The 26,308-nt window shown below is 37.6% G+C and overlaps 1 protein-coding gene and 3 non-coding genes across 8 annotated transcripts in view; 2 read left to right on the top strand and 2 right to left on the bottom strand.

Moving 5' to 3' along the window:
• The window catches only part of LOC134221051 (mitogen-activated protein kinase p38b-like), a 40,144-nt gene extending 37,070 nt beyond the window's left edge, over positions 1 to 3,074 (top strand). For 4 of the 5 annotated variants that reach the window (XM_062700232.1, XM_062700231.1, XM_062700229.1 and 1 more), the window contains exons 6-8: positions 2,190 to 2,344; positions 2,403 to 2,500; positions 2,563 to 3,074. In XM_062700232.1, coding sequence (XP_062556216.1) covers positions 2,190 to 2,344; positions 2,403 to 2,500; positions 2,563 to 2,633 — 324 coding nt within the window. In that variant the 3' untranslated portion in view covers positions 2,634 to 3,074. Of the gene's footprint in view, positions 1 to 2,004; positions 2,085 to 2,189; positions 2,345 to 2,402; positions 2,501 to 2,562 lie in introns of all 5 variants that reach the window. The other variant, XM_062700228.1, reaches the window with a different exon arrangement.
• On the bottom strand, positions 1,020 to 1,092 carry Trnaf-gaa (transfer RNA phenylalanine (anticodon GAA)). The gene has a single exon. It is a non-coding gene; the product is annotated as a tRNA-Phe (tRNA).
• On the bottom strand, positions 1,550 to 1,622 carry Trnaf-gaa (transfer RNA phenylalanine (anticodon GAA)). The gene has a single exon. It is a non-coding gene; the product is annotated as a tRNA-Phe (tRNA).
• Positions 3,075 to 12,348: 9,274 nt separating the features above from the next.
• Positions 12,349 to 12,421, top strand: Trnav-cac (transfer RNA valine (anticodon CAC)). Its single transcript has one exon. It is a non-coding gene; the product is annotated as a tRNA-Val (tRNA).
• The last annotated feature ends 13,887 nt before the right edge of the window (positions 12,422 to 26,308 follow it).

Raw genomic sequence — 26,308 nt, 5'->3', positions numbered from 1 at the left:
CTCTGAAACTGAAACTACGAACATCACCCGATCCATTGTCGCCTTGACCAACCGTGTTCAAGGAAATCCATGTTCGTGCATTAGGTGCCATAGCTAGTCTCACGAATCCCATTTGGACCGCCCAACGAACAATGCAATTGGTGCTATTCGACGGCATAAAATTTGGGAGAGTATCTTGTAGTCAGCGTCCAGCAATGTAATTGCGCGGTAGTTGTTACAATCCAGCATACTCAGTGCAGCGCTCTAGTCAGTGCCTCACCTCCCTTTTCCTGGTAGTCTCGCCGGTGGGCCGTCGTGTCAGGTCTGTTTAGCGTCTTACCCAACACTAGGACTTGGGCTAGTGCGCCTTATTGAGTCTCACGGTCGCTTCTATATGGCCTGATTACGCATACATGTAACCTTTTAAGGAAGTTTAACAGTGCCCACTGTCAAATCCCACCACAGTCAAGCCCCACAACTCGCAGTAACTTAGGAAGGAGTCGTCATCTCTTTGAACATAGTGCCTGTTGCCCCTTCTATTCTCACGCTTCTCGAAAAACAACCTTCCTTACGACAAATGCGACGTACTTTATGGGTGTTTCCCAATGTGAGTTTCGTCGAAATGACGAAATTTTCTCGACGGATTATTTGGTACGAATGCAGGAAGATGTTTGCTTCTAATTTCGAGAAATTTCACAACCCTGCAGTACTGATCTAAAAAAGATTACTCCTAGCGTGCTCTTGTAAGCATGCTCAAAGTAGGTACACTATTTATATTTTGCGAAATGTTTTTTTATTTATGAAACCCTTTGAAACTCCTTTTCTTATGTTCTTGCCTAACTTTATGAAAAACAAACTGAGGGTACATATGAAATTATCAACATTATAAAAGAATATTTTGAAACATTTGATCATTAAAATGTTCAGCCTTAGGTATTTTTCTGCATCCATCACGTTTTATTGCAATTAACAACCGAAAATTATAATCGTTGCCTACAAGACAAACGGATTCAGTTATCGCTTCTGTAAAAAGTTATAGCTGCCGAAACCCGGGATTGAACCGGGGACCTTTAGATCTTCAGTCTAACGCTCTCCCAACTGAGCTATTTCGGCACATATAAAGTCGTTGCCAAAAGCACGAGATAATCAAAATAAAATAACACGTTTATTTTTCTTTATTGAACATAAATTAATTCATATTTCGAACACAACACATTCTTAACTTCAAGGGTTTGTCAGAACTGAAATGGAGTTAATGGACAAATTGTATCCATTATATCCTTGAAGCCTCCAGATAAGCGCATGAAAATCCAATTTCATTTATTACAATTGAATTGAATTATCTTTATTTACGAGATTTTTGGCCCTAGGCCGGTTCATCTCGTGATTTTTATTACAATTATGTATCCGAATTAGGACAAATTTTCGTTACTAGGCTTCCAATTATAGTTATCTCCTTCCAACATATTCATCATGCTTAAGAAACATATTTAATACTTCGGATTAAATTGTATGTACGCATTGATGTTAAATCAAAACTGTTTAAATAATACAAAACAAAAAAATTGATTGCCGAAACCCGGGATTGAACCGGGGACCTTTAGATCTTCAGTCTAACGCTCTCCCAACTGAGCTATTTCGGCAGATGAGATTGTCGCAAGCTATCATGCTTTGAGATTCTTTTATGGAGACTTGCTACATTATAGTTATGACATGCTACATTAGTTTTGTTGCACATCACATGTTGCATCACTTCGTAATGCAACTGTCTTGGAAGTGAATTATATATGCAAGATGGGGGTGAAATCTAGGTTCAGTTAAAAATGTTCGGAAAATATTTCTTTCATTAATATTACATCTATGTTTTATACACAATTTTCCATTTTCAAAATTTCAATGCAAGATAGTAACCTTAACTCAAATTATTTAAATTTTTGGAATTGGATGAATGGGCGCTAATTTGAACGCTCCACGCAATTTACTCATATCACTAAATTCATTATTACACCGGTGTTCGTACATCAGATATCGACCACCTCACACGCATCATGTTCTTCTGCGGAAAACCTGATGGGGAGCTGATGCAAAAAATAACTAGTGAGGAGGTAGGTGAACATATGAGCTAGACAGTGCTACTATGGGTTAACCTCTTTCAATAACTTTCTTGTGAATTTTTGTACGTATCAAACTAAGATCCACTTATCTTGCAGGCTAGACATTACATCCGATCATTGCCTAAAACGGAAAAGCGCAGCTTCAGCGATGTGTTCCGTGGTGCCAACCCTCTTGCCATTGACTTGCTGGAAAAAATGTTGGAACTAGACGCCGATAAACGTGTTACCGCGGAACAAGCACTGGCACACTCGTAAGTAACTAATGTTATCCTTATGTATCCTAATCACGATTTAAATAAATTATTTCAGATATCTTGAGAAATACGCTGATCCTACCGACGAACCAACATCTACGCTGTACGATCAAAGCTTCGAAGACATGGATCTTCCTGTAGAGAAATGGAAGGGTATTGTTGGATACAGCACATATTACGTATCAAAAATACTCATTTTTCTTTTTAAATTTTAGAACTTGTTTTTCAAGAAGTGCTTAATTTTGTTCCTCAGCAGCATGCACATATTGGAGGTGATGCACAGTAAACAAACAACTTTTCAGTCGGCAAGCAAACCGGAAAATACAACAACCAGTAAACGAACTTGTTTAATATCATCTAGGTATTACATATTAGGTCTTTAAAGGAAACCCCAGATTCACACTAATCAATCACGCCTTCGATAACTCTAACGCCCCATCCATCTCATAGTGAAACAAAAAAAAAAACTTTCAAACCAACAATACTGTCTTTTCCATAACAACTTCTAGAAGCTACAAATAAAGACTCAAAACTAATGAATGAATGTGATTTTTTGATGTGGATAATAAACAGAAAGTAGTATTGAATGGCTTAATTGGCAGGGATTTATTTCTAAAGGAAACGATTTTACATTAAAAACGATGTACAAGCTTTAAGATTGTATTTGCAAGTTGGTTTTTATTTATATCGAATAAGTTTCAATAAAAAATGAAGTCTTGGTAAATAGCTTGAAGCCGCTTTTCTACTATTGAAAGATACACCATCGCAATTTTAAGTTAACACTTTATCCTGGACAATTGTTAATTATAACGTACAGTTCGTATTTGTTAAGTCAGAGTGTTTAAATCGTCAACATTATACATAATGTTAATGATTACTACGTTGCTCTGTATTCCAAATAACACATTCATCCAAATACATGCCACCGACGACTAAGACAAGTTGGATTATTTTCAATTGTGTACGCAATACGCATGCTGTTGACGTTTGAGTCAATAATTGTTTTAGTCAATATGAGTTATTCCGAACATGTATTTTTCATTTGATTTACTATCACGATTTTACCGCATGTTCAACCGAACTTTATCACGTATTTGCACAGGCGTAACTAGAGTTCTAGCAAATATACTCTATATATTTAATTTAGTCCACTCTGTTTGATTTCGAGAGTCAACACAGTGGCGCCGCGGTAAGCAATGTATAAAATGAAGAGAAATGCTGAGGGATATTTGAACGTATGATGCAATATGCAATATAACATGTCGAAATGATGTGCTAGAAATCTCCCTTTTGATACATGAGCATGATTTTTTTTTGTAAAATGTTATTCAAATTGATGTGGTTGTGCTGTACGTTGCCTGTATTGCTAATATACTATATTTGGTTAAAGTCTAGGGAGAGCCATGGCTCTAGCTGGAGTGGTATGTTGAACTTTGTGGATAGAAGGCACTACATGAATGAGTTTCATAGAAAACGGTTTTCATCTCTCAAATTAGCGAAATAAATATTCAATGATCTAGAATAATGCTGTGATTGCATTAATACGTAAGTCGTGTCTTATTTTCATATGCATTTGAACTCGAGCTTTGCCACGAGTATGGCAAGTTGAAACTATCTCCATCTCCTTTGTCCTGACAATAACAGAACAAAACCTGCCAAAGTCGTCTTTCCCCTTATGTGTTATTTTTTATTTTAGATTAAGTTCAGAAACTCAATGGATGTGGGATAAATTTTATTTTATTTCGTCATAGTGAATACATATTTTTGTAATTTCTTTAGATTTGAAATATCACCTAGAAAATACCATTTAAGATACTGATAGAAAGAAATTTTGACATAATTTTGTTTCACGTTTCTTATGAGTTATGAGAAAATCAATGAAAAGGTGAGAAATATTTACAAAACCGAAAAGATCCGCTTGGTTATGAGAATCTAGATGATTTTAAAATCTAAAAAGTTTCTGTTGTTCGAAATAGGAATTTCAAATAAAAACCATAGGTACTGCAGAGTTCTCTTATTACCTTTGAGACTTGGAAATTTTTCATTTACCTTTGTAAGTATTTTGGAAAAGCGCCTTCAATTTAAATAGAGTAAAATTTATTGACACTGAGGTTTAAACAAATAATTCTCAAATGTAGTCTGCATTGCTAGTGATGCCTTTTTGGATTCCTAATATTTTCGGGTTTTGGATTCTTGTTATTTTTACTAAGTTCTTAGATACCTATTTTTGTAAATGGATCTAAGATCTTATTTATACGTATATAATTCTGGAAAGATACTAGGGATTCTGGATAAATTTTATAGATCTAGAAGGAATTATTGAAGTATTAAATGTAAATATGTGTCTTTTACCAGCAGCGATGCCAGATCTACGGAAATTTCCGTAGATTTACGGAATTTAATGCTTTCTACGGATCTACGGATTCGTAGATAAAAACTACGGAAATTTAAAAATTTTTGCGGAAATCTACGGATTTTTTAAAAAGGGCACTTTTATTTTCAATTGGAGTATCTGTGAGTTAAATCACCAGTGATTAACATTGTACGGGGACACTGTATTGAATCCGAATTTGAAACACGCATTTCCCCAGCAGCCCGTACTTGATTCATCTCTATAAAACAGTTTAAATTCAAAAGCTGTATGCCCGCTGTTTAACGATGTGAGGTGATGCGGTGCGTTTGTTAGTTATCAAAGCAGATGCTTTGGAATTGTAAAATATGCTCACTAAAATTTCAAAATTAGATCAATATGAGTAGACAATACGTAAGGGGTCGTTCAATAATGATGTCACATATTTTAGGGGCAAGCAAGAGTAAACGCGACGAGCGAATAACAATCATTATCAACAGGCTGTCAAATTGCACTGTCGCGTCGCGTCGCATCGCACTTCGCGTTTACTCTGGCTTGCCCCTTAGGGGTGGGATGAGGTCTAAAATTGTATGACAGTACATTTACTATACAAAAAACCGTGACAGGGGGGGGGGGGTCTCGAAATGTCAAGAAGTAGTGGACGTCATATTTGAATCGTCCCTAAGATCCTGGTAGGGGAACTGTTCCGTTTTGCATCTCACTGATCATATATTCATCTCATCGCGAAACAAAGAAATACAGCATCAATTTTGTCGCTTCTTTTCGCCAACAAGCTCGCTGCTGAAAAAAAATCACAAAAATAAGAAACAAAATAAATTCATTTCATTGCTTTGTTTTACATGGGATGAATATCGGAGCCATGAGATGAAGTCCAAGAGCAGTAACCCTATATGAGTTCCAATTTGGAGGGAAAGGCCGTTACAAATATTTATTAAAAGTTGTGTCCTAATGGCTTCCGAAAGGTCAAGGAGGAATAATAACTAATTTTAAAATGGAAAAAAATGTTAGAGAAAGTTTTGGAAAGTAATTCCTTTGAACATTTTTCCAGAGATACCTTCGGAAAAACCTTTGTAAATTTCTCCAGTTTCTAATTTCTAATTTCCTGAGGGTTTTCTTAATGAAAAAGTCCACCGTCTTCGACCGGTCGTACAGACTGAACACTTAATATCTAGTAGAAGAAAACGTACAGGACACTTATACAACACCTAGTGGACCAGTGGAGAACTCTTCGCTTTACAAAAAGTTTTCTTCTTATCGGAGCGTTTTCCAAAGAAATTCCTGGAGGAAATTTCGAAAGAATACTTGAATGAATGTCTACAGGAATTCGTGAAGAAATTTAAGTGTTTCGAACATTCTTTTACAAAATCCATTAGAAATTTCCTGAGAAATAATGAAACTATTTCTGAATGAATTTCTGTAGGAATTTCTGAAAATATTACTAAAGGAATTTGTCGGAAGTTAATGAAATTCGATAGAAACTCCTTTAGGAGTTTTGGAAGAAATTTCTGAATTCATTTGCGGAGGATTCAAAAAAAAAATCCTGTTGGAATTTTAAAATGATTTCCTGGAATATTTTTTCATGAAATACCTAGAGGATTTCCAAAGGAATTCCTTTAAAAAAATGAAGGTAGACATTTTTGGATGACTTACCGAATTAATTCCTGGAGGTATTTCCCATAGAATTATTGTAGGTAATTACAGCTGCTTTATTAGACTGAAAGAGCCGACAATAGTCACACCAAAAAGGTATTTGCAAAAAAATGTCTGGAGGACTTCCCAAAGAATTTGTGGATAAATTTATGAAATAACACCAGGATGAATATTCCAAGAATTTTTTCGAAGAATTTCTGGAGGAACTCCTGAATCAAATGCAAAGATTGATTGTAATCTCGATATTTTGATGAATTTTCTTGGGTGGCTATCATAATTTCAGTGTCAAAATAAGGTTTTGTAGTGGCCAAATTATGAATGAACTAATTTCGTCAAAATTCCTGGTGAGTTAACATTATCACAACTCGGGCACCGTCAGTGCCAAATTACAAGAGTTCAGATGAACTCCTAAGTGATAAAAACTCAATCATTTGCCTAAACTGAAGAGGAATCTGCAATAATTTGAGAAAAATAAGCATTTCCGTCTTTAAAATAGGAAAACTTTTCTCGGGATTGTTCCCATGTAGGGTCGATATTCAAGAAGGCTCAAACCTATTAGTTAGCACCAAACAGCCAAATAATCAGCTTAATAATTTAAAATGTTCTGAAAAGTAAGAAGTCCATAATATTAAACTGATTCTATGTTAAATCAATAAAAGTTCAATAATTAAAATGCGAAAATATTATTCTCGGCGTTGGAAACAGTCACTGTCAAAAATATGAATAGCAACTGTCATTATGACGAGTGTGAAAAACTGTAGAAAGCACTGTGCTTATGAATCTCTTTCTTTTTTGGATTTTCTTGAAAGTTAGGATATAACAAGACCAGTAACTATAAGTCTCTTTATATGCATTGAGAAAAGTAAGAGATCAGTCGTGTAATGTTCTGTAATGTATCCTGATTGTGGATGAGCGCCGAAATAGGGACAGCCAAAACTTTTAAGTGAATCTACGGAATTTATGTTGAAGCAATCTGGCATCGCTGTTTACCAGTATTCATGACCATATATGTTCCTAAATCTTGACTAAATTTGCCGTCGAATGTTTCCTCATATCTCAATCATTTTGCCTAACCCCTGTAGATCATAATCCTTTTGTAGACTAGTTAAATTATCTGAGATTGTGCTCATTTTAGGATATTTTCAGATTTCCACCCTGCAGAAATTCGAACATTGATGAATTTCATGCAGAAAATCAGGTTTCCTCACCAAATCCTGAAATCTTCGAACAACCTGTAACTCATGTGTAAAAGACACATTTATTCATTCATTTATTTCCGGATTCTTTTCCGGTTCCGGATAATATAGGGTAAAACGTCCTATCGTTGTGGTATGCCCTAATGTTGCGGTAGTGTTAAAGTAGTCTATTCTGGATATAATACCATTGAAAACAATTGTGGGTACGCTAAAACTCTTCGAATTAACGACAAGAACAGCTTTTGTTTGACAAAATTCCGTTCCAAATGATGAAAAATCATCATTTTTCGTTAAAAATTTGAATCCCGCGGTAGCGCTAAGGTCCTATTGTTGCGGTATCGCTCTCCATAAGAATTACATGCAATACCGCAACAATAGGACTGACCTTCAAAAAATATCGCAACGATAGGCAACTGCGTCCTATTATTGCGGTAGTTTGTTTTTATTGTGATAAAAACCAAACAACATAAGTTCAGCACAATTCACGTAATATTTACGAAACTATAGTTAACGAGCATCCTATTCAACTACTACAAGATGGAATTCGACCAACAGCTAATTTTTGAAGAATTTTTGTAATTAATTTCATTTTGAAACGGTGCTTAACCCCTCCATAATAGGTCGTTTTACCCTATACGTGATTGGAAAAATATACATAATTGACCATAGGGTCCGGAAACAGGTTTACTGAAATGACCATATCTCGGATGTTTTTAAACGGATCTTTGCGCAACCGCCCCCATTCAATTTTCAAATAAGATCCTGTTTCTAGGAAAATAGTGTTCATCGATGTAACTTCAAACCACACAAAAATACGAGCGGCAGAAAAAATGTGTTTTTGACATGGCCTCCGAAAATCCGGAACATCTCCGGTGTCCGGTGGCCAGTATTCGTGACCATACATGTTCCTAAATCTTGACTAAAATGCTTCCGGTTTTGTCAAATTTCATAAATTTTTCAAAAAGTTATAAGGATTTGAATTTGGGCCAAATTTTGCCTATCTCAATCATTTTGCCTAACCCCATGTATTATTTCTTATTCAACAACTCAACTGTAAGGTCGAAATAAGCAAATCCGAGGCAAATCTATCTGTGGTCGAATTCTATCGAATAGCGAAAACAAGTCTTCTGAATTTTTGAGAACAAGAAGCTTTCTATTATTTTAATCAACTGTTCTGCCGCTTACCAAAAAAAAACATCAATCTGGCTTCTGAACTTGATAAAATTATTAAACCGAAAAGTTGCAATAGAGTTTCTCAACACAAATGAAGTGTGAGTTTACGCGGGATTAAAAAGTCTGAAATATTTAAATGATTTTACATTTACAACGATAAGTTCATAAGGGTTTGGGGAGAACCGGATATTACAAACAAAGATTTCGAAGTGTAATACAAACAGGCATTTTGAACTAAATTTTAGCTATCTGTTTTACCGACAAGCCATGTAATTAAAGGCCATTATTATTATTTCTGCTGATTTAAAGCTGAATCGAACTTCATATATAATAAACAGCATAGTTATTTTTTTTTACCGGCAAATAATTATAGGTGCTTTTGTCTGAACTGCTCCAATTCACTTAATAGTTCCATGTCAGTTTTTACTAGGCTGAGGAATTTCTTTTAAAGTTTTCAATCTCGTTTTACATGGATAAATACGAACAATTCTTATAAATTGATAAAATCTGCTTATCGCTTTATCACAATACGCTTTATCAGTATACATTGCTATAGAATTGCCATGAACTATAATTATGTTTATTTTTGTGTAACAAAGTATCAAAACCTGTTTTTTTGCGAATGACAACGACAACGCATGTGGGTTTTTTGTTTGTTTTCAAACTTCTAGGACAAAAAGTCTTCTATTTTATCAGTTTTTTTTTTCTAAAACGAAAGAAAACATCAATAAAAGATAGAACATTAAGTCTATTTTAAGACAAAACAAAATTAAAATCGCTAAAAACGTGATAGGACTTCTATACGAATTGGGGTAGTTGAGGAATTATTTAATTAATAGTTGAAAATGAAGCATTCAATATTTTTAATTTTGTTTTTCGTGAACCGTGTAACAACATGAAGAGTCATCGACTATATGCAAAAGGAAATTTTTGAATGCCTTTTAGTAAGTTATAAAAATTGAAGACTTAAGGCTGGCTGCACAGACAAACAGACATAACACTCGTCAAATTTCCATCGTTCACTGATTTACTGGTCAATTCAAATAATCATTAGTTGGCCAATCGGTCACTAGTGGCGCGTGCATCGGATTTGTTCGAGTTTGACATTTGCTCGCTACCGCCATCTGGTTCGTGATTTGCCCAACTGAAATCAACAGATGTCGTTAGTGTTTAAATGACGATGAATTTGATGAGTGAATGTTCAATGTGTTATGTCTGTTTGTCTGTGCTGGCTGCCTTAATACCTCGGGAATCTTCTCGACGTGACGCGACAGTGCAATTTGATAATACATTTCTAATATGTGTTATTCCTTTACGTATCGCACGTCGCGTTTACTCTGGCGGTATCAAATGACGAAAAATGATTTTGATTTTTGTATGTATCTCAAATATATTGAATGTAAAGTATTATGTTTAATTTAAGCCGATAAGCTTATTTGAAAACTTTCAAATATGGTTCTATCACCATCTCTTCATAAAAAATATCCTAAGAAGTGAAACCTGAAAATCTAATAAAAGGTAAATGTCCAATTTCAAACTACTCAGAGACTGAGTGAGAAAATGGAATAAAGTCTTTAGTCTTATCATTCAATTGGCATGCATCAATTAAAAGATTACTGCGTTTTAAATACACAATGCGAACAATGAACGCCTGTTTACTTCAACAAACTGATTCCTTTGAAATTTCATCTAAATATCGTTATTTTCTCACTGGAAACTAGTCAAATAAATGCGGTGCCATTCTTATAAAGTGAGGGAATTGGCACCTTCATTGATTCTAGTCCAGTAATCAAGATAATGCCGCCAGGTAGATGAGTAACCCTACTTCCAACAACAATTCATATAAATTAAAATGAGGTTTGGTGTCCTCTGTCAGTATGAAACTCCCAAACTTGCTGGCTGATTTGCATTATATTCTCACTAATTTATTCATCTCATCCAATTCCTACCCTGTGCTTCCAACAGTTCTTAATTGAATTGCTTTCAAAAAATTTGGGATTTCAAACATTTCATCGTATGCTTCCCCTTACATTTTTTCAACATAATCTTTCTGTTTCTACTTCCACATGCAACATTTAATTGTCAATTGGGGTGTGTGAGGTTCCAATGCGATTGCACATAAATTATCTAGAGAGCGGTATCGCAATCAACTCACTAATAGACATTTCGAACCCTAAACATAACAGTAAACCAACCGACAGTATAACACGCACATTGAAAAGAAAAAGCGGAAAATTGTCCCAAAGCATGAGGCTTTCTTCAATGCATGTTTTATATTTTCTCAGCTGTTTTACTATGTTTTAGCGTGCATCGCTTTGTAATGCAGTCAATGCAGTGCAACACCAATTTTGAATCACGCAACACAAATTTACGTCACTGCACATGGTAAAGCAGATTGGATAACATTGATACAGGTAATCTAAAAATAGAACAGATAACATTTGTTACGTTTAAAGCAGCACGCTGAATGAAATATAAGCAAATGTAGCTCCGAACGCATGATGGTATGATAGTTTTTTGATTGCCTACGCGTGAGCAATATGTGTTATATTATAATGTAATAATGTTTGTAAATATATTCATATATTTTATTGTGCAATGTTAACTTCATTTAAGGATGTTTTCGGTTATTGAAACCGTATTTTTTTATTTGATGGCTACACAAAACAAAATAAAGCAGGCTTCTGAAACACTAGGTCGTATAATGCCTTCTGCTAATATGAAAGTAGATGCCTAGCGGTAATTAAAAAATAATAGTGATGAGGTAATAGAGGAATGTAAATGGTGCATTCCATTTAATTCTAAAGTTCAATATTTTTATTTTTTAGAAATCAATAATCATCAAAAACTGGTTTATTTTCTTTTTATTTCAATTAATTTATAATAAGTAATTATACTTTATTTTCTTATGTTTTCTCCAAAATATTAGTAAACGCAGTGTTTGCAGATAATTGTAGGAATGAACTTAATTGATACATTTGTGGGACAGGACAACGACAGGTATTCTCGGCAGATCTCTAAAAACCAATGATAACGATATTATTATGCTATAGCACTTTGTTATCACTCGAGAAGTTACAATGCAGCTCTGTATATGGAAGCCATATACATATGTGCTCGACTTGCGGTTAGCGACAGTATAAGCGACAGCTAAAGTATTAATATCGAATACAAGTTTTTTATATCAGGTAATGAATTCTGAACTAAGATATTATCTTATTTCTTTGAACTTTCTGTTCCAGCAAAAAAAATCTCAGTCATTCGCAAATATACATAGATAGTGAAATATGTACAGGGACTACATAATTACAACCTTTCAGAAGTTTAAGAAGCTTCACTGTGATTCACTTATATTGTTGAAGCGCATTCTCGTTTAGGATTCATTGGCAAATAACAAAATCGACAATTTTCAGCCCACACCTTTACTCCTTCGTAACGTTATTTGTATGGAATGTTTCTAAAAAAGCGTTATGTAATTTGTGTATGAGCCCTTACACAAAACCAAATGGGGAAATTACTCAAACCAATCGGATTTGTTCAAACATTGCGGACCGTAAAAACGTGTAAATCGTTGAACCATATAATAAGGTTTAAGATTGATCAGAACCAGCGTTTCCGTAGTGTAGTGGTTATCACGTCTGCTTCACACGCAGAAGGTCCCCGGTTCGAACCCGGGCGGAAACATTTTTTGCCTACGATTGTGCTTACTGCTTTCGAACTAAGAATCATGTGCACCACTCCCTATACTATGAATGGCGTGTAGATGATAGTGGGTAAGGGGATCCAGGCATCCCCTATAACAGCGATTTTCAATTTTGTGGTAGGGATAGGGATGTATTTCCTGTTCCAGAGCTCATATTTTGGATCACCGAGTTGCATGTTGTCATTTTTATCATATACAACCAATTAAATCAAATGCACCAGTTCAGATTTGCACCAGTTCAGATCAATGACGGAGTAGCAACCATTGATATGTACAGTCAGTCTAAGCTAATGTATAGCTAATTAAATCAAGGTATATTTTGCTTTGACCCTTTAAAGAGATAGTTGCGTTTTAGAATAAAATCAAAGTATAGCTAGATATTATTAGTTCCATGTGATAAAAAATGACAAAATGCAGCTTGGTGGCTCAAAATATGAGCCCTGGTATGGGTGGTCCATAATACATCCCTTACCCTACATGTACCTCTTTGCTAAGAGGCTTTTTCATTTAAAATTAAGACATCGTTACCCAGGACGTACATTGGCACATGCTACTCGGAAGATAACTAGTTTCCTGTGTAAAAATAACTATATTTAAATGACCTTTTATTGAAATCAGTTTGTTCAAAAAGACAAGCGTTACTATGCCCTTCAAAGAATAAGTTGAAAATCTGAGAATGTACACACGAAGTTTGTGTCGAAATTTTGGAATTTAAAACGTCTTACGATTGACATCCATATTTGCGAATAATAAAATCTCTAAATATCTTCAGTTATTAAGCGCATCATTTTTTTAAAGTAAAAGTAGATCTACTAATGTTTCGTAGACATTTTAAATTCTATGTTCTGTGACTTCTATTTTCTGCAAATTCCGTAAACACGCTTGATTATCTCCAGATTTAAATAGAGTCACCATCAAGTCGAATTCTCGACGGAAATTCGGAGACAATCGAGCATGTCTATTTCACAAAAGTTCGAAAATTAACGCAATGGGATAAAAAAGGCTTGTGAATATTAGATCTACTTTCTACCCTAAAAGTTTTGTGCGAGTGGAGTTGGACCTTGGGTATGACGTATGGTTTGTTATACAATTTGATTCTCATTTATTCTGGATTAATGACAGTTTTAGCATTATAAAATCTATTCGCTGTAATTTCATGCCCACGCCCTATTTTTAGAGACCCTCCTCCATCAAAACGGGTTCTAAATTCAAAAAAATATTCGTAAACATCTATGCAACACTGAAAGTCGGCTGTGAACCCGGAGTAATCGTTGTGATATTATAAAATTAATGGGCGAAACAAACATTAAATCAATAAAAAATATACCACAAACAGATTAAGCTAATATATATTATATATTTGCATTATATGAGTATGGGATACAGCATAAAGATCAATGAGCTCTCTATCCATCATCTACCTTGAAAGAGTAACATTTGATCATGGGTGGTTAGAAATAGTTAATTCGAGAAACCTCTCGTAACTAATAACAATGGATAGATAGTAATGATAATGATAACAGACTCCCTTTTTTGATTAGCATTGATTGGTTACATTGCTTCGTTGTTGTCAACAGCAGTTTCGGTCGTTTTTCTCTACTATATTTTGTACACCACACACTTGGGATGTAGATCCCATATAGTTCATTGCTATATTGGTCCCAGATGATGGTCCCAGATAGTAAATAATGGATTCAGAAGAAACCCAAAATGAAATGTATCTTCTCTTATCAGATCATCGTCAGCTACTCGCCTGTTCTGTTCTAATCCCTACTTTATCACACGCATTTTCTTGACATAGCCATTCATTTTCATGATGAAAACATATTTATATACAGAGATTGAGAGACATCAATATTCAAGAGGAGGTGCCCTGTCCTGCTACATTGATGAAGGTGGCATCGTTACTGGCTGTTGCGGGAAAGATTGCGGAAAGGTTGCCATGCTCGAATGCAATCAATAATAATTATTCGCGGTCTTCTGTGCGACATCATGCGGCAATGCATCTTCATCAGACTTTTACCTTTATATAGTCTACTATTATATTTATTGAGTATAGATTACATTGGCCAATAAACATGATCTATGAATTTATGTGTACTCCGAAGACTTGTCCAATTATCCGATTGCAATGTCGTTTCCAATGTATTGGTAGTTCTTAGTTGCAAGTAATAGCGGAGTCGTGCTGCTTTATAAGCTTCGCAAACTTAGCAGGTTTCCATTTACCATCCATTTCATTTTTCTTCATTATTTTAAACCCGATGAAGGCGATTAAAGCTCCTTGTACTATGTTCCATAAGAAAGGCATTGAGTTGTCGTCTTGTGTATGTATTTGGTCAACAATTCTCTCATCATGAATTCGGTTTCGTGAAAAGCGATCAATATCACGCGCTTCACGCCTTTCGTCAACACGATCTACTCGATCACGCTCACTGCGATCTACTCGATCACGCTCACTGCGATCGACTCGATCACGCTCACTACGATCGACTCGAACACGCTCACTGCGATCGACTCGTTCTAGTTCATCGCGATCTTGGTTGCGATTATCACGGTTGTCTTGTCGACCATCAACATCTCGAACTTGTTCACGAACTCGTCTATCTCCATCAATGTCTTGTTCACGAACTCGTCTATCTCCATCAATGTTGATGTCTCTCCTATCTTCACGAGTTGTATCACGTTCTGCGCGTTCAAAGCGGCGATCGGCGCCATCTTCTCGAACACGATCTAGCCGGTCTTGCGATCGGTTATCCAATAATCTCCTGTTTTCGCTCTCCGAATCACGAGTAATTTCGTTCCTCCTGTCATTACGAATGAACGAACGAGAATCTCGTTCACGTCGATCATCAGACTGCTCTTGACGACCGCGTTCATCGCCATATCGGAATCTTCGTTCTTCGTTATCCAATCGACGATCTTCCGAACGGTAATCGAAACGATCCAACATTCTTTCAGCACGACTCTCCTCAGATCTATCGTTGGTGATACGATCAACATCGCGACCCTGACGACCATTCTCCATTCGTCTGACGTCGCGACGCTCATCAGACATAGCGAAACGCCTATCCGAAGTGCGCTCATGTCTAGCTAGCCGTTCATTACGTTCATCTGATCGCTTTTCGTCGACCCGTTCCAGCTCTCGTCGATCGAATCGTTCCGTATCACGATGCTCATTTCGATTGAACAGCAACAGCCGTTGTTCTTGGTCCTGGTCCAAACGATCTACTCTCCTGTCCGAATAGAAACGGCTTTCGTCTTCATTGTCACTGCACAATCCATCGGCATCGCAGGAACGCCGATCCAAAAGACCATCGATTATTGGTACTAAACATAGCACCAACATGGTCGTCCCCATCAGGTACACCATCTGCACGTTCATCTTAGACTTTCCCATTATGTTTACTACTCTGCAGAGCTATGGAAACTATTCCACAGGATATGCTATCTATGTCACACTCAACGTTCAACTGTTGGATTTTCATTGAGCAGAATTTCCTTTTATACGCATCAAACAACATTTCAAAGCGTGCAAGTTCGACGGAAGATTAGTTTAAAATTTCATTTGTCTTCAATTTCACAGCTCAATCGTTTTCTATTACCAGAGCACAAGTGTGAATGGTTGACTGTGTCGATCCGATAAAAAAAATATCCACCGCCATTCAACAAAAGGGATAACCGAACCAACCACAATGTCGCGTGTCGCATCGTACCTACGCACAGACGAGTGCTGGACTGTGATAAGAATGGAAAACCGATGGGTGCCCTTTTGATGACGTAAACCAGGTCTGCCCAACGTTCTCGGATCGCAAACCAAATATTGCGTTTCAGGATCTGAATATAACTCATTATAGACTCATTATTGACTTTATTAAAAAAAATCAATCGTTAGACAGTTTATTTGTATGAGCTAATATTCAAAATAAACGATGTGAACAATGAAAATACAAAATTTCAGCACGCACTGTTTTATATAGGTACTAATTTTGTTCTAGCAGCTTTTGCGTTATTCAAAGTCAATTGTATATATTTTTCTAGATAACTGACCGGGCATGGAGATAAAAATATTAAAATACAGTGATGCATGATATTTTATAGAATTCAATGTTCTTGAATATTCTATTTTTTATTGTTATGAATATCAATGCGAAAACCGCATCATATTTTTGTTCGTGAATTGAGCTATAGGGATATCAGATGTTTAATAAACCAGCTTGGTAGCACTTTAAAATGATATATAACAAGTCTTAACAATTATCTTTTCACTAACTCATGAAATATATTGCCGATTTTTAACCTAGTCAGATCATTCTTTATCTACGATGAGTTTTTAATCTAACCACCATCTTCCATTTTGTATATAACTTTAAACAATTTTCTCGAAATCGATCTTATTTTATTTATTCCATTGGACATAATATCGCACACGACAGTTGAAACCTCAACAAAATGGACGAGTATTACTAGAGGTGTGTGCCGCCGCCGACAGTTTTCAATCGGCTCGTCGCCGTTTGAAATCTGCCACGCCGCTGATCCATCACATACAAATTTTGTAGAAGTCCGCAGGTATTTCCATGGAAATTGGCGTAGAATGATTCCGTTAAAAATTCTATACAATCCATACAATTTTGTTGAACTAGTCAACTTAACATGGACATACGAATTTTCCGTGGAAATTCTGAAGTACTTCATGTTGAAGTCCAAACAAATTCTAGTTGAAATCAAACGGCCGTTTGGCCGAATGTCATTTGACCGAACAAACCATTAGGCGGAAATCCATAAAAAAGTCGTTCAGCTGAATAGGTCATATGACCGAAAAAGCCTTTTGGCCAAAATGGTCGTTTTGCAGAAAGTCATTTGGCCAAATGGCCAAATGGCCAAAATGACACCCATTCGGCCAAATGGCCTTTTCTGCCAAACGACCATTTCGACCAAACGGCATTATCGGTTAAATTATCTATTTGGGCAAACATTTTTTGCCTAATGATCCATTCAGACAAGCGACATTTTTGACCAGTTCGACCACATGTCCTTTTCGGGTTTTCAGCCGAATAACATTTCGGGCAAACCATTTCGGGGGAAAGCCGTTTGGACGAAAGGTTTTGGCCGAAATCGGCATACAGCCGAAAGAAAATGTCGTTCGGCTGAACTAGTCATTTGGCCAAAAAAGTCGTTTGGCCGAATAGGTTATTTGACCGAAAATGCCGTTTGGTCGAATTGCTTGTTTGCCAGAAGGAGCAGTTTGGCTGAAAATGTATCTTTGCACTTTTTCGCTTTGCACAACACTTTTTCGATTTTTGTTTTGTATTTTAAAAATATTTAGAAGCGTAAAAAAAATGGGTTCTATGGGAAATTTGACCTTAATTAAGCCAAAGAATCGGTTAAGCGAATAAAAATTTTTGACGGGAAAGGTCATTCATAGGAGATGTTCTAGGTTGTTCTGCAGTTGAAATCGTTTGGTCTACAAGTTTCACTATGGTAATGATTAACCTTGTACCGAACCTAAAACTATCCAGCAATTCCGTTTGAGTCTCTGGAGCCCAATCGAATGTTCCACTATACAAAAATGTCCAAGGCAGATGCTTTGAGTTCTCCAAATTATTTTGGAGTTTAAGTCAATTTAAGTCAACCAGATAAACTACACTTGTTACCAATAAACCGAACGAAATTCAGGATATCCATGCCAGTCTCTTGCACTCTTGCGTGTGATTCAAATGAGGCCATTGCAAATGTTCTAGGTGGTATCAGGCCATTAGACATTAGACCATTAAGCCGAATGGTCATTAGGTCATTAGGCCAAAATATCCTAATAATTCCTACATCTTCCTTTTTTTCTTCTTCTTTCTCTCTTCTTCCATCTTCCTTTCCTTTCTTCTATCTGCTTTTTTTAAACTATTTTATCCTTTTTCTTCAATCTTCCATTCTTTCTTCGTTCAGTTTGCTCTCCCTTTCTCTCTCTTCATTTTTCACCCATCATTTCACGCTTCTCATTTCTTATTGCCAACTGTGGTGGATAAGAAGTACGAAGTGAGATATGAGAAGCGATAAATGAGCAGTAAGAAATGAAAAATGTGACGTCTTATATCTCGCTTTCTTATTCTCATTTTGCACTTCCCGCTTTTCGTAGTGAAAGGTGAGAAGTGAGAAATGAGGAGTGGGAACTAAAAGTATTACTTTTTACTTCTTATTTCTCACTTACCATTTTCTATTTCTCACTTCTCAATTTTCATTGATCAGTTCACACTTGTCAATTTCACTATTGTTTGGGTCTCCAGTTAGCTTGCGAGCGAAGGCTTTGGATTGCCAATACGGAGATGGTGAATACGTTTCTCGGTCCCATCTAGGATATTTTCGTGTAGGAAACATTCTCGGCTCTCTGGGCAAAGTGTATTCATTGTACACTAGATACGTATTCATATATTGGTGGGCACAGAAAAGCTATCAATTATTAACTATGAAAATGTTAATGGAACACTATGTGACAGCATGCCAAAATCCAGTTGGAATGTAAAGTCATTGAAGAGTCACCTCGATAACAGAAATTTGTATGAACTATCCTTGCACAAGAGATAAAATATAAAAAAATAATACAAAAACTTATATGCAAAATACTTGAGGTATTTCAATCTTACTGTTCTTCTAAATCGAAATGAATCGAAACTGCGTTTGCTTGTAAAATTCGTTGATTTGGATAAGCTTCAACTTTACACGTCGTTGAATTTTCAAAACTATTTGCTGTGTATGCTATGCTATCTTCAAAACACATTTACAAAACTCGAGGTCTCCCGACCTTTTCTAAGTGATTACAAATTTCCATGTTTTCCGGCTTTTCGACAAACTATAATAATAGTCATGTGATACCTTTTAAGTTAAGCTAATTCAAGCATTCTGTGAAAAAATGTAAAAAAAATGGCCCGCGTGCTACACATTGGCTATTGCTGTCCTAAACAGACGCTGTGTGTGATAAACGAAATAAGTACATATAAAGCAATCACGCATAAATTGAACTTGAAATTAGAAAATTGATGGATGAATCTCACTTACGTCATACGCTAGTCGCTAGCAGAAGAATGAACGCTGTCTTCAAAAGAAGAAATAGAAACAATTTCCACGGTTCACTAAAACTTTAATATCTCAGCCCCGTTATAACATTTTCTGTTCTGTTTTCACGAAAACTTTCCTTATTAAAAATACTTTTCGAATAACGGTTGACAAATTACGAGAAAAAATTATTTTACGGACACGTGGTGAATTTCTGCGAAAATTATAAAAAAAATGCATTTTTGTGATATTTAAATGGTTTTAGAGGTCATATTATTGCATAATACCAACCGTATTACCATGTATGACACCCATTATGATCCACAAAAAATTAAAAAACCTTAACGATTGAAAAGGTGATAAAAAAATGGCAAAAATAGCCAATATATAACAATAAGTCCAAAAACAGTTTTTCTCAAAAACCGCTCTGTCGGAACCTCTAAACTATTTTTTAGAATTTTGGGTTGTTCTACAGAAATGCTCCAGATGTTAGAATATTTCATTTAAGGCTTGAGCACCATGACTTTTCGTACATAGTGTTTTTTTGAGGCACCCTGCCGACCATGGTTGGTTGCCGAAAACCAAAATTAGCAATAATTTTTAAAAGTGAAAATAAAAGATTAGTTGCGAACGCTACGGTAGAAATCAATATTGAAGGACTAAATACTACTTCGCAAATAACCGAAAAAAAACTTCTGAGTAGGTTTTCACTTGAAAAAAAAATGTTTTCTTTGTTAAACGAAACATAGGCATCAGTTTGGTACGGTATTCCGCACAAAAAGATCGTGCTTTTGCATCCATGACATATACCAAAATGTCCATAACTGTTATCTGCCAAAAGTTACGTCGAGGTGCCGACACCCGACCAGTGCCGGTAACCGACCACCTTCCTCTACTAGAAATACTAGAATAAGAGATCGGCAAAGACGCCATCTTGTTTCCAATCTAACCGTCAAAAGCGATTCCAAATCGACTTGTTTACTTTTTTCACCCATAAGAGGCAAGCAAAAAGTTCAAGTGATGCCAGTATTATTTCCACGATATCACACCTTTTCATACGTTGCCATTTCGACAGTTTTTCACTCCGCCGATCTCTGGTTATAGGGTTGCTATCCTCTACTATAGGAAGAGTTGGCAATCGCGTGATGTACATAATGGATCCTTCATTATTTAGCAGAACAGAACAACTTTTGAATGAGTACAATATGCCCAACAATCAATTTTAGCTGAATAAACTAGTTTTTTAGTTGAAGAAGACTATTTTTGGTCATATAAGCGCTTTACTCACCTCCAATGTTTGTTGGGGGATAGTAAACAACCGAAAAAAAGTGAACAAATGTTTTTATTATAATTGAAGTTGTGGAAAGTAGGTACATAATCAGTTCATCATGCTATTCAATTTTGCATTGCTTACAGAATCAAAAATCTAATGAATATTGAAAAATAACTGTTTATTCCGGTACCAACATTACGTTGCAAGGTCTTACTTAGCCGTGCGGTGAGATTATTATTTATTTATTCAGACTAAGGCCGAAGTGGCCTGTGCGGTATATAAGAGTCTTCTACATTCGGCTCGGTCCATGGCTACACGTCGCCAACCACGCAGTCTACGGAGGGTCCGCAAGTCATCTTCCACCTGATCGATCCACCTTGCCCGCTGCGCATCTCGCCTTCTTGTACCCGTCGGATCGTTGTCGAGAACCATTTTCACCGGGTTATTGTCCGACATTCTGGCTACGTGCCCGGCCCACCGCAGTCGTCCGATTTTCGCGGTGTGAACGATAGATGGTTCTCCCAACAGCTGATGCAACTCGTGGTTCTTTCGCCTCCTCCACGTACCGTCCGCCATCTGCACCCTACCATAGATGGTACGCAGCACTTTCCTTTCGAAAACACCGAGTGCGCGTTGATCCTCCACGAGCATCGTCCAGGTCTCGTGTCCGTAGAGGACTACCGGTCTAATGAGCGTTTTATAGATTGTCAGTTTGGTACGGCGGCGAACTCTATTCGATCGGAGCGTCTTGCGGAGTCCAAAGTATGTACGATTTCCAGCCACTATACGTCTCCGAATTTCTCTGCTGGTATCATTTCCGGCAGTCACCAGTGAGCCCAAGTACACAAATTCTTCTACCACCTCGATTTTGTCACCACCGATGCCAACTCGCGGTGGGTGGCTCACATTGTCTTCTCTTGAACCTCTTCCTATCATGTACTTCGTCTTCGACGTGTTGATGACTAGTCCGATCCGCTTGGCTTCCTTCTTCAGTCTGATGTAGGCTTCCTCCATCTTCTCAAAGTTACGTGCCACAATATCTATGTCGTCGGCGAAGCCAAATAGCTGGACGGACTTATTGAAAATTGTACCACTCGTGTTAATCCCTGCTCTTCGTATTACCCCTTCCAATGCGATGTTGAATAGCAGACACGAAAGACCATCACCTTGCCGTAACCCTCTGCGGGTTTCGAAGGGACTCGAGAATGCCCCTGAAACTCGAACTACGCACATCACCCGATCCATCGTCGCTTTGATGAACCGTGTCAGTTTATCCGGAAATCCGTTTTCGTGCATTAGCTGCCATAGCTGGTCCCGATCGATTGTATCATATGCGGCTTTGAAGTCGATGAATAGATGATGTGTGGGTACGTTGTATTCGCGGCATTTCTGCAGTACTTGGCGAATGGCGAACACCTGGTCCGTGGTGGAGCGTTCGCCCATAAAACCCGCTTGGTACTGCCCCACGAACTCCCTTGCAATTGGTGCTAGTCGACGGCATAGAATTTGGGAGAGTACCTTGTAGGCGGCGTTCAGCAATGTGATTGCGCGGTAGTTGCTACAATCCAGCTTATCGCCCTTTTTGTAGATGGGACACACGACACCTTCCATCCACTCCTGCGGCAAAACTTCCTCCTCCCAAATCTTGGTAATGGCCCATACAGCGCTCTAGCCAGTGCCTCACCACCGTGTTTAAATAGCTCTCCTGGTAGTTGGTCAACCCCAGGGGCTTTGTTGTTCTTCAGCCGGCCAATCTCCTCCTGGATTTCTTGGAGATCCGGAGCCGGTAGAATTATGTCCTGCGCGCGTTCCCCCAGGTCCATCACCATACCGCCATCTTCAGCTGCCACATCGCCATTCAGTTGCTCTTCGTAGTGCTGCCGCCACCTTTGGATCACCTCACGCTCGTCCGTGCGGTGAGATGCACAGCTACAAAGCAAGATCATGCTGAGGGTGGCTGGGTTCGATTCCCGGTTCGGTCTTGGAAATTATCTCGAATTCCCTGGGCATAAAAGTGTTATCGTGTTAGCCTCATGATATATGAATGCAAAAATGATAACATGACTTAGAAACCTCGCAGTTAAAAACTGTGGAAGTGGTGATCAAACATTCAACAAACAATCCAATATATCCAAACACGAAGCCTCTGACGAAAATTTTATAAAAGTAAGTATATGCAAAAATGTATAATCTTCTTTTATACTTTCTTCTTTTCTTCTTTTCTATAAATAAATGAGTTTACATTTCCTTTGAGGCAATATAACTCACGAATGGATGAACCAATTAGTATGATTTATGCACGGTATGATTCGTTCTAGAATGAGCTGTCTTTATATGTAGAAAATACGGAGATAGTTCAAAAATTCAATATTATGCTAAAAGTGAGTTGTGAAGAAATTCAAGACGATTTTACATAAGTCGAACTAGAGTGCGTTGCTGCAATATTTGACATTTACAAAGCAAAAGTGTCGATCCCGGGAAACGCAGGGTCCGATCTGACATTTCCTTAAAAATTGTTTACCTCGGGCCAAAATAGTATCCAATAGTTTCTTTCTGGGGGCTGCAAAATGGTGGGTTGACATCAAGGAAGGAGCGCCCAACAGAGCTCTGGTCCCCACAAGTCCCTATCTCACGCTTCCACGGGTCGTCCGATGACAATAGACCACCAGCTAAGGGTTGTGTACTTAGCTGGTAGTGCAGCCTGGGCACTGTTGTCCTTCTGACATCAGCTAGAGTGAGAAGGTACGCCTCGAGCGTCTGTTCACCAGGAGGTGCGGCTCAAACAGCGTCTGCCTGGTACCCAGCGGCTGATTAACGAAATGCTGTATCGCGTCAGCTATACCTAAGGTGGCAGCCCCATCATCGCGATGTAGGTATACGCGACCCCGGTAAGGTAGCTTACTGAAGCCTCTCAAATACCACGAAAAATGGAGATAGAAGAAAAAGAGAACGTTATTTTTGGCAACCGACCCGGCAACGAAATAAGGACTATGATTGGAAACTCGATACCTGGAATGTCAGGACAGGACCCTAAATGAACCTGGAAGAGTTAGCCTTCTAGTTCGTAAACTGCAGAAGGTTGGAGTGAACGTGGCTGCTATTCAAGAAGTCCGATGGCCTAGATCCGGAGAACGTGAATTCCGAGCCGTGGACCCCACGACCAATACTGCATTCAAGTATAACATCTATCACAGCGGCGGTGAAAAAGCAGAGCATGGAGTTGGTTTCGTAGTGATGGGCAAGCAGATGAAGCGAGTGATGCGGTGGAAACCCATTAGCGAACGAATTTGTGTGTTGAGGATACGGGGCAAATTCTTCAATTACAGCCTAATCAACGTTTACGCACCGACAAACGATAAATCCGACGACGTGAAGGACACGTTTTATGAATGTCTTGATAAAGCCTATGGAGAGTGTCCAAAGCATGACGTGAAAATTGTTATCGGAGACGCTAACGCTCAGGTCGGTAGAGAGGACTTTTTCCGTCCCATAATCAGTAGGGAGAGCCTTCACTCCGCTACCAATGACAACGGCCTACGGCTAGTAAATTTTGATGCTGCCAGAGGGATGGCCATCAGTAGCACCTACTTTGCACGAAAGAACATCCGAAAGCACACCTGGAGACACCCAAATGGTGAAACTTGCAACCTGATAGACCATGTTCTGGTGGATGGGCGCCATTTCTCGGATGTTATCGATGTGCGGACATTCAGAGGTCCGAACATTGACTTTGATCACTATCTCGTTGTCAGTAAAATTCGATCACGGTTGTCAACTGTATCGAAGGTTAAATCGGCTATCATTTGAGATTTTAGTTTGCACAAAAAATACTGAAAAAAATAAAAATTGTCCTAGATCCCCCGATAGAACATTTAAGTTCCTGGAGGAACATAAAGAATAATTCCCGAGGGAAAACGAAGAAGAAGAGACGCTTGGAGAAATCCCTGAAAAAATCAGAATGAATTTTGGTGGGGATTTAGGATGAATTCCAGGAGGCGTAAAAATGAATTCCTGGAGGAATTCGGGATGAAATTCTTGAAGTATTCAGTATGAACTCCTTGAAGAATTCAGGATGAATTCCTTGAAAAATTCAGGATGAATTTCTTAAAGAATTCAGGATGAATTTCTTAAAGAATTAAGGATGAATTCCTTGAAGAATCCAGGATGAATTCCTTGAAGAATCCACGATGAATTTCTTGAAGAATCCAGGATGAATTTCTAGAAGAATTCAGGATGAACTCCTGGAGGAATTGAATTTCTGGATGAATTCAGGATGAATCACTGGAGGAATAATTTTAAATAATAATTTTCGGGGGAATCCAGCATGAATTCTTGGGGGAATCCAAAATGACTTCCTAGGGGAATTTAGAATGAATTCCTTGAGGAAATCAGAATGAATTCCTGGCGGAATTTAGAATAAATTCTTGGGGGAATTTAGAATGAATTCCTTGAAGAAATCAGAATAAATTCCGGGGTAGATCAAAATGAATTTCTGGGAGAATCCAAAATAAATTCCTGGGGAAATTCAGAATGAATTCCTGGGGAAATTCAGAATGAATTGCTGGGGAATTTCAGGATGAACTTTAGGAATTTCTCTTGGAGCTCCACTAGTATTCCTTCCTAGAGTTTCTTCAAAAAATCTTCTTGGAGCTCCTCCAGAAATTACTGCTGTAGATCCTCCTGTAGTTCTTCCAAATATTTCTCCTCTGATTTTTCAGGAGCTTTTCCAAAGTTTCCTTGTGAAGTACTTTCCGGATTTTTTCTTAGAATTCCTTCAGGAATTCAACCTGGGGTTATTCTTCTTCCATGAATTTTTGGAACAACTTACGTCGGTTACAACTTTTAGTGACAAATGTCAAACAAAATCATTAGGCAGCAATATTTTAAATTTGGGAAATTCCCGGAGCAATTTCAGGAGGAAATTCAAAAAGGATATGCTTGTGGAACTTCAGAATGGATTCCTGGAAGAGCTTTAAGAGACTATCCTGAAGGGTCTCGAGGAGAAATTTCGGATAGAATCAAAGAGGAATCACTGGAGTAGTTCCAGGATGATTTTCTGAAGGAACTCTCAAAATTATTTGGGTGGAGTTATCGTAGGAACTCCAGGAGAAATTTCTGGTGGCATTCGAGAAGAAAATCTTACGAGAATTTCATGACACATTTGTGGAAGAACTTCAAAGTGGAATTGTGCAGGAACTGCAGGAGAAATTGCTATGTGCTCCTCAGGGGGAATTTCTGGCTGAACTTCAGGAGATATTCGTGGAGGAACTGCAGAAGGAATTTATGTAGAAACTCTCTAAGATCTCTTTGTTTAGTTTCTTCAGGAAATCCAGGAGAAATTCCTGGTTGAACTACATTAAGAATTCATATAAGTACTGCAGCAGGGCTGATAGCGACCGATGCAACTCAAAAAAGTGACTTTAGTGACCAAAACTGACGAAAAAAGGAACCAAATAGTGACTTTCAGTTGCAGAAAAAGTGACCAAATGGTGACTTTCAGTTTCAGTTGCAAGTTCGATGAGACGAAATTAAGCGTTTTTGGGTCGAATTAGAA

Source organism: Armigeres subalbatus, chromosome 3 (assembly GCF_024139115.2).
Source record: "Armigeres subalbatus isolate Guangzhou_Male chromosome 3, GZ_Asu_2, whole genome shotgun sequence".
Classification (NCBI taxonomy): Eukaryota; Metazoa; Arthropoda; class Insecta; order Diptera; family Culicidae; genus Armigeres; species Armigeres subalbatus.
Note: the sequence above shows the minus strand (reverse complement) of the source record. Positions and strands in the feature narration are given on the sequence as shown.